The sequence below is a fragment of the Macrobrachium nipponense genome, chromosome 42 (genome assembly GCF_015104395.2).
Source record: "Macrobrachium nipponense isolate FS-2020 chromosome 42, ASM1510439v2, whole genome shotgun sequence".
Classification (NCBI taxonomy): domain Eukaryota; kingdom Metazoa; phylum Arthropoda; class Malacostraca; order Decapoda; family Palaemonidae; genus Macrobrachium; species Macrobrachium nipponense.
This window is the reverse complement of record NC_061103.1, coordinates 54,323,265-54,332,657: the sequence shown is the minus strand read 5'-3', so window position 1 is coordinate 54,332,657 and position 9,393 is coordinate 54,323,265. Positions and strand designations below refer to the sequence as shown.

The following is a 9,393-nucleotide window of genomic DNA, read 5'->3' as shown; positions in this document are numbered from 1 at the left end:
GATGGGTTCATTTGCAGATTGCAATTTTTTAAAATAAAACTAACTAACTTTGCAGGCCCATCTGATCTCATGAGATTCTTAATCAGAAGAGGCATGTTAAGTCTTCATAAGCCTCGTAACTCTTATTTCTGCCACCTCTTCTGATCCCACATTAGTAATCTTGATTTTTCAGAACCATTCCAAGAGTATCAAAACAGTTAATAAAATAAGAAAGTATTTAAAAAATTTGTAATTTTTTGTGAAGGGATAAGATTAGGAAATGGCAGCAGGCATAAACTCAAATGGTTGAAGTTCTGTTTCCAGTTGCTAGGGACTAATTGTGGTGGGAGCATCCCAGCTCCCAGGAATTTATAAAACCTATGAATCTTGAAAATGATTAAGACATTAAATCAGTGATTTGTAAGCTTTTTGGATTCATGATAAAGACAAAATCCATCCACGAAATCCTTATATAGTTAGGCACAAGTTTCAGTTTTATGTAACTTTTTCTTTTCATTATTATCTGCTATTGTTAATGAACAGCCATTTTTGTTTATTGTTTCATTTTTCATTATTCCTTCTCACTAATAGTATTTCTTTTTTAATTCTTATTTATTTGTATACTATACAGTATTTCTATATTATCAAGGGGATGAGGGTAGTTCTCTGGAAACAACTGAATTATAAATGTCACTGGTTTATTATAGTAATTATAATTTGGTGGTTTCTTGAAAATTGAGGATTTTGTCACACGATTCCTTTGCCAAGATGACTACATTCATGTAACACATATCCATTTGCCTTCTTTTTTGTTTACAGAAGGGAAGGTTACATGCCATTAATTAATATTTTCCTCTATTTGCACAGGGAAAACTGCCCATGCTGTATGTTGTGGAAATCCACGTACGCCCTTGGGACGCCCATCGTCAGAATGTCCCAAGAAATCCATTCAATCCGAAGGCACCCATGATCCCACCCCTTCATCTTAACGAGGCAAACGGGTGTTATGTCAGGCAGAGCTGTCGCCAACCAAGGGTAGTTAGAAATGATTTTCAGTTTTTTCCATTTTTTTCATAGTCTCAAAGGAAGTTTGGTGTACAAGGTTTTGTTAGATTTTGTATACATATTCAGTAAGATATCTTATGAAAGGAAAAAAAAAACAATCTTTTGGAAAAGACTACGTACTGTGTGCCTTCATACTTGGTTGTCATATGTAGTGTTTCTGATTTGTCTGTCAGCTAGATTTTGTTAAAGCTTATTCTAAATGTTTACTGGGTTATTCCCTCCAGATTCTTGAGATTTGATCAGTATCCACAAAAATTTGACAGCTTTCCTGCATAAAGTTTGTCAAGTCCCATAGGAATTTTCCTTCTGAAGGCCAACAGTGGGCAAAAGCAAGTGTCTTCTTTTTATAAACAGTTTACTTTCTAGAGGAAGTTTTCAAACTCTTGTTGCCTCCTCTGATTTCCCTCATTGCCTCAGTCATTCTCAGAGATAATCTGAGGTACTAGTACAGATATTACTTTTAAGACTTCATTTCCACTTCCCACTTTCTTCCAATGTGTGTTATTATTGTACAAGTGATTTTAGTGACTGATTTGGTACATAGTATTAACAGTAATCCTCCTGTGAGGACCAGAGATTAAGACAGGTAGCTGGGTACTGATAATTTATTTACAGACGAACTGAGTTGACATAGACAGGTGCGGACGGATATGTAGTGCTGTCTCGCACCGCAAACAGAAATGACTCCAAGACGGTAAATTTGTGTTTTCTTACAGACATTCATTTAGATATAATAAAGCGTACAAATAATGGAATTGCATGTGTTATACATCGGCGTAAAGGCCGCGGAACGCTCTATCGGATGGAAGTAAGAACAACGCGACTTGATGATTGGTTACAATAAAAATAGGGAAAAAGCGTTGTCCTTACAAATACTCCGCCCCAAGACAATGATTATGGAGTAATTATTGGATGACAATCTTTGAGGCAGGGGGCGACCCCGTGTCGTTGTGGCACTTGATGTGGGGCGTCCTCGAGTATAGTCCTTCGGTTTTTTGCTGATCGACAGGATGCCTCCCCTGGCGGTGGCTTGGGGGGTTCTACTGTATGCCGGGCGACCAAGACTGCGAGAGAGAGAGCTGCATTGTGTGTGGTGGTGGAGTGGGACGGGCCGTGGGGATCCCCAGGTGCGGCAGCGGCGTAGGTTGGGCTGAGGAAGTCCCCAGCGCGGCAGCGGCATCCCGCGGGCAGAGCGGAACCACAGGTGAGCAGCAGCGTCAGCAGGTCGAGGAAACCCACAGGTAGCGGCGTCGGCAGGCAGGGGAGGCCCACAGGTCGTGGCAGCGGTGTGCGGTGGGCCAGAGGAGGACTAGAGGCGGCGGCGTTTGAAAAGGTGAGCAGGTTCGCAGGTGTAGCATCTACGTCAGGAAGGCTGAGCGAGCCCCAAACGGAATAACGGCAGCGTCGAGGGTTTGAGAGGCCCACAGGCAGCGCGTCAGGGGGCCGAGCAGGCCCACGTGTGCGGCAGCGACGTCGGGTGGGTAAAGCAGGTCCCTCGGTGTAGCAACAGCGTCGGCAGGCAGGGGAAGCCCACAGGCAGCGACGTCGGGTGGGTAAAGCACGTCCCTGGGTATAGCAGCAGTGTCGGCAGGCAGGGGAGGCCCACAGGCAGCGACGTCGGGTGGGTAAAGCACATCCCTGGGTGTAGCAGCGGCGCTGGCAGGCAGGGGATTTCGTCTGGGGACTCGCAGGTGCGGCAATAGCGCCGGGGGAAAAACCGAGGAGGCCCGCAGTTGCGGCGGGTTGAGAAGATATCTGGCGTCCCCCGGGTGAGACAAAGGAGGCCGCAATGTCAGATGGATGTTTCTGAACTGCCGCCTGAATTTTGTGTTGGACTGCCGCCTGAATTTTGTGTTGGGTGACCAGCACCCAGCTACCCGTCATCGAAATAAACGCCAAAACACGCTGGGAAGCAGTGCCGTGATTAGTCCGTTAATGGCGTTGGTCGTCCTCGCAGTGGAGTTTTCAGAGACCTAAACTGTGGCGCCGTATTGAGTCCGTTAAAAAAAGGTTCTCTGAAGGTTGAGCGGCCGCCTGTAATTAGTCCGTTAAATTTGGCTGGGTCCTAACACGCTTGTGGTCACCAACTCCGGGAGGTCACCAGTGTGAGGACCAGAGATTAAGACAGGTAGCTGGGTACTGATAATTTATTTACAGACAACAAATAATGGATTGCATGTGTTATACATCGGCGGAAAGGCCGCAGAACGCTCTATCGGATGGAAGTAAGAACAACGCGACTTGATGATTGGTTATAATGAAAATAGGGAAAAAGCGTTGTCCTTACACTCCTTTTCCTACAGTTTTGGAGTAAAGATGTTTATATGTCTTAGGGCAATTAATTTTGGATGGCCATTCCATTGAGGAGTGAGAGATGTGTATTTCTGGTGATAGAAGTTCACTCTCGACATGGTTCGGAAGTCACGTAAAGCCGTTGGTCCCATTGCTGAATAACCTCTGGTTCCATGCAATGTAAAAGCACCATACAAACAAACAAACAAAAATTAATTTTGGAGGGAGATGCCGACTTCCATGACCCTATTATAGCCTGGTTTTATGTGTGCCTAATGTTTCACCAGGATCCTGCTTGCAGCTTCTAAACCCACATCGGGCAGCAATTATGAGCTTCCAGGGTGCAAAGTATGCATCAAACTTTGAAATCACAGTGTCTAACACTTTAGAGGGGTCAATAGTGACACTATTGGCATCTGCAGTTAGTGGCCCAAAATCTAGGGTAATGTAAATCCTCAGGAGCTTGTCCCCTCCTATAGTAAGCAATAGTGCAACACGTACAGCAATAAGCTTATTATCTAACCCTGCTGCTAGGATATACAAGCTAAATTTCTGCTTGAAGAAGCCCCATTCCTGTTCAGTATCGCCTGAGCGTGAAAGCTTGTTAGGTGTCTCTAAATTTGCCGTAGCAATGTCTCCTCAGGATAGCCTAGGCTGAGTTAAGTGACAGTTGCTTGCATTAAAATTTCACCACCGCTTATTGTGTGTCCATTGTCCTTGCACCTGACACCACGTGACAATGCTTATTTAAGGTGAAGTCTCAAGATATAAGGAAAAGATGCATCTAGTGAAGAAGTGGACCTACATCTCCACAACTGAATCTGAGAGAAACAACTCATGATTCTAACCAGAGAAAAAGTCCCATCAATGACACCAACCTATTAGGGCCTTTTTCATTACCATCAGTCCCTCAGGAGCGCGTTGGTTCCCTTCGTGCGTACGGTGATATACTTCATAACGTTATGCACGAGTATTGTGTTTTTGGGATCCTAGGCTAGCCTAGCGGTTCGCCAGTTTATTTTTAGAGGTGAAGATTCCTCTTTCTTTCGCTTTGATGAGGTTGGAAGTTCTTCACGATGTCCTACCCTGGCCTATCCGACTAGACCTAGGCTAGGTTTTGGAGGGTAGGCTAGGCGGTCTCTGTATATCCCTCCACCCTTAGTGGCTCCTTTTACCGCCACCTGACCAGGCAGATATGTTTGTTTGGAGGGATGTCCAGGACTAGTCTCTCTCTCTTGTCATGTTTGTAGGGTCTAGGCCTATCTTACCTGACCAGATCGGAAGATTCGATTTTGGAGGGTTGAGTTAGGTTCTAGGCGTCCTCTTCGTGACGTCCTTATAGGAGCCATCCTAGCCTACCTGACCGGATCTGTACCGATTTTGGAGGGTTGGGCTGGGATCTTAGCTGGTTGCGGTTTTCTCTCCCCCTCCCCTTTTTTCGTCAGTACTTCCAGTAATTCTCATCAATTATTTTATGAATTGTCTTGTTGAGTGTAGCCTGGGCCCTTGCCCCCTTTAGGGTGTCAGTTGGCCTACCGTCTTCTGCCTCCTTTAGTGGTAGGCTAGTTAACAGCTTCTCGAGAAGTGGTTTTCACTGATAGGTTGCTGTGGCCAGGCGATCACGACTCGTCCACTCTCCTCCAGACACTCCCCCCCACCCCCCGTCCCGGACTCGTTCCAGCGCTGCTTTGTTAGCTCGCTGCCCAAGTAATCCTACCGATGAATGATAGCTAGAGCATAGAGCTCAGTCCTGGGGATTAGTCGGAGGAGATTGGGGGATTAATAGATTATGTAATCTCTGTTGGTATGTCTCCGGGCCTGTGTGTTTTCTGGCGAGGTGTGGTCTACCATCACACCCGCCAGGAGGCTATATGCCGGAATTTACGTACCGCTGTTCCGCCGCTCTGTTTTCCGTACTTCTCTAGAGTTATCGCTGCTTCCCCACTCCAGGGGGGGCGAAACTTGGCTTAGAGCTGCGTTTCTAATTGTCTTGGAACTGCTACTCTTCTCCGGTGCGACCAGACTCAGGCTTAAGTTTTACCTATTTTCCCTGTTCTGCTCGTATCAGGCCAACCCCGCCGGTTTTAGCTATTGTGATAATGAGATTATGGATTCCGGAGTAGGCGGAGACATTCAGAGCTTAGTATTAAGAAAATTTATTGTGTACCTTCTGTTGGTATGTCTCCGGGCCTGTGTTTATTCCGACAAAGTGTGGTCTACCATCACATGCGCCAGGATGTATACACCGGAGTTCTACGTACCTTTGTTCCCGCCGCTCTGTTTTCTGTCTTCTATGTTATCGCTGCTGCCCACTCCGGTGGGGGCGGAACTGGGCTCAGAGAATGCGCCTCCATTTGGTTAGGTACTGCTACTCTACTCCAGTGCGATCAGACTCAGGCTTAGGTTTTGCCTTGTTTCCCTGTTCTGCTCGTATCAGGCCCTCCGCCGATTATAGCTTTGGCGATACCCAAAGTATGGATTCCGGAGCAGGCGGAGACATCCAGAGCTTTATTAATGACAAGTAAGTTGAAGATTATACTCGATATTACCTTTAGCTGGTTAAGTAACTAGTTTAAGTGTACTCATACCGCCGGAATTAACTCCAGCGGCATTATTTGACGATACTCATATATCTTTCCAACTTACAGATGGTTCGATGCCAGGAGGCGGGATGCCCAGCCGTCTTGTACAAGCCATATGGGCAGGAGGTCTGCCGGTCTCATGCCAGCTGCGCCATCCACTTGGAGGGACACTCGGTCTGGCACCCGGAAGCCTGCACGGTGTGTTACGACCTTGTTAGGATCAAAACAGATGAGTCGGTAGGTAGCATACTCGCCTCATTGTTACTCTGAATTCTGTTACGCATATCGATTGGAAAAGTCCCCAACACTGGGGAACCTGATTTGGTTATTTCTTACAGGTTGATCTGACGCTCAAGACCTCCTCGATGTCGGCCCTTAAGGCCTGGGTAGGGGGGTTTGGAAGGATCGTGGGAGCCGGCCAACCCTACGTGCTGTTGGATGAGATGTGTGCCCTCCTCTACCCGAATGCCCAGGTTTCAGCAGCAGTACCGGCGGAAGTATATCGGCTCCCATCATAGAGCGAATCTGCCAGGAGACCCAAGCCCCCCCCCCTCGAGGACCAAGAGGGCTTGTGTGATGTCATGACAGAGGAGGTGGCGGCCATCAGCCTGCACCGGGAGCCTATGGCCATCGAGGAACAGGAAGAAGGTAGGGAGGTAAGTGAGGCAGGTAGTCGTGGGGCTAACGTTCTCTCCTTTAGTCCAACTCCTCCTTCTTCTTCTTTTCAGGGCTTCCTTGTGAAGTCCACGACCCCTTGGAATAGGTCGGGCTCGGTAATCCCCAAGGTGAAAACCTTGAAGACGAAGTCTCTGCCGAAGGCGGGTAGACCAGCCAAGCCTTCCCCGGCAGACTCCGCCAGGTCGTCATTGGCCCCCAAGCCTTCAACTTCCTCGGCCAAAGCTACTCCCCCACCCAAGGGGTCGAGAGCTAAATCTTCTAAAGCCAGACTGGCAGAGTCTGGCTTCGACCATGAGGCTTTCGCCACTCTTCTCATGCAGAAGATGAGCGAAGTAGTGGACTCTAGACTTCAGTCGATGTCCACTCAACTCGCCTCGGGTCTAGAGACATCCCTACAGTCCATCATGTCTCTGACCCAGAGATTACAAGCCCAGGAGGAATTGGTGACCGGATTCCTCCACTCTGGAAACACACCGCAGTCCTTTGCAGTGCTGGACACATCCAAGCTTCCGCCATTCGAGAATAGCAACCCATGGCGGTTGGCTCTACATGCCCCGTTTTCAGAGGGCAAGCTTACAATTGAAGGTTGCGGAACCCGACTCGTGGAAGACTATGAGTTCTTCCCGCCAGGCCTACAATTCCCTTCCTGGGCTACGCTAGACTAGCCGAGGAAGTGTTGGTCAGGGTAGACAAGGTCCTGAAAGAGACAGTTATCTACCATAGGGATCAGGCTCAGTCGGCATGGGTTCGCACCCTCATGGAATGGGAGTGCGTCAACACCAAGTTGACGCCCCACAAAGGTTGCTATACCATGTTTGTAGCGCTGGATGACGTCCCGATTGCAGAATTGACACTGCAAGCAGGAATGGAGGACAAACCCATGCCTCAGCTAAAAGAGACAAAGGCTACCTCTTTGCTCTTTCCTGGAGATCTAGAGTGTTGGGCTGGTGCTCCGGCAACGTTCACTGTGGGCAAACTCAACCCGGAGTGTGCCTCCACAAAATTCAGTGAACGTATGCCTAGAATTCCGGACTCCATGATATAGGCAGAATTCAAAGCAAGATGCAGGCTGAGCAGGTCAATTAACTCAGTCACCACTGCAGAGTTGATGGCTACTGTCTTTGCAGATGAGCCTCTATTCCGGGTCCTGACGAAGTCCCTGTTGCAGGCTTTTTAATCGGACCTGTATGATTTTATAGTGGCTAGACGAGCCTGCAGGAAGCATGTCTTTGCTAATGCCTCCATCAGGCATGAGCCAAACAAGCTCATAAAGGCGTCGATCTGGGGTGCCAACCTCTTTCCTGAGGACGTGGTTAACAGCGTCCTCAGCGAGGCGGCTAGAGCTAACCAGAACCTTCGTGTCCGCTGGGGACTTCCCTTCAAAAGGAAGTTCGAGACCCCGGACCACAATCCAAAAGTAGGAAGAGGCCTAGGAAGTATCAGCCTTTCCAGACCTCTCAGTCTCAGGCAGTAGTACAGGCAGTTCCTGTCTCCCAGATCAGCAAGCCTTCGACATCTAAGGCACAGCCACAACAGCAGTTTGTTCTGCTGCAGAGTCAACCGACTCAACAGCCTTCGAGTTCGGGTGCCCTTGTAACTTCCCCAGCTTTCAACGCCTCCTTTGAAACACAATGGGTGTTTCGAGGCTTTAATAGACATGCAAGGGGTAGCAGAGCCAGAGGTGCTTTCCGACAGATGATGACCGAAGTAGTGGACTCGAGAGGCAGAGGCTTCAGAGGAGGCAGAGGAAGTAAGACCTCAACCAGTCAATGGGTCTCTGCAGGTGGGTGAGAGATTGTACTCTCCCGGGACCATTAGACCTTCAGTACGTGGGCCCACAGTATTGTATCGAACGGTCTGGGGTGGAAATGGAAGAAAGGCCTCCACCACCAGTCAGTTTTCATCAGATTCCAATGACAGGCCTTCTAGACTATGCCAAAGACCTTCTTCAAAAGAAGGCAATAAAGAAAGTCAGTCACCTGAAATTTCAAGGACGTTTGTTCAGTGTACTGAAGAAGGACTCGGACAAACGAAGAGTGATTCTGGACTTGTCCCGTCTCAACTCATACATTCAATGCGACAAGTTCCGCATGTTAACCGTCTCGCAGGTGCGGACCTTACTTCCCCGTGGGGTCGTCACCACCTCTATTGGATCTTAAAGACGCTTACTATCATATAACGATAGCAAGGAAACTTCTCTCCATACCTAGGCTTCAAACTAGGAAAACAAGCTTACTCGTTCAGAGTCATGCCATTCGGGCTCAACATAGCACCCAGAATATTCACCAAACTAGGAGAGACAGTAGTTCAAGAACTAAGAGCTCAAGGGGTAATGTTAGTAGCTTACCTAGACGACTGGCTCATTTGGGCAACCAACGGCGAGGAATGTCACAAGGCAACAGCCTAAGTAATAAAATTCCTAGAATACCTGGGTTTCCAGATAAACAAGGAAAAGTCCCGTCTCATTCCGGCATCTCGCTTTCAATGGTTGGGAATTCAATGGGACCTAACCACACACAAACTATCTCTTTTGCCAAAGAAGTGCAGATAGGTAGCGAAAGCTATGAGACAATTCCTCAAGAACAAAAGGGCTTCTCGTCGTACCCAAGAGAGAATCTTGGGTTCACTTCAGTTTGCTTCAATAACAGATGTTCTGTTGAAAGCCAGACTGAAAGATATCAATCAGGTTTGGCAGAAAAGAGCCAACAACAAGTTCAGAGACAAAATCTCCCTGATTTCGCCAATATTAAAGAAAAGACTCCGCCCATGGACGGAATTCCGAAGTCTTTCCAAATCA

General features: G+C 47.8%; 1 protein-coding gene across 1 annotated transcript in view; it reads left to right on the top strand.

The window, feature by feature from the left end:
- Window positions 1-9,393, top strand: part of LOC135213395 (uncharacterized) — a 143,271-nt gene that overhangs the window by 111,189 nt on the left and 22,689 nt on the right. Inside the window, exon 5 of the mRNA XM_064247371.1 lies at window positions 847-1,014. Coding sequence (XP_064103441.1) covers window positions 847-1,014 — 168 coding nt within the window. The remainder of the gene's footprint in view (window positions 1-846; window positions 1,015-9,393) is intronic.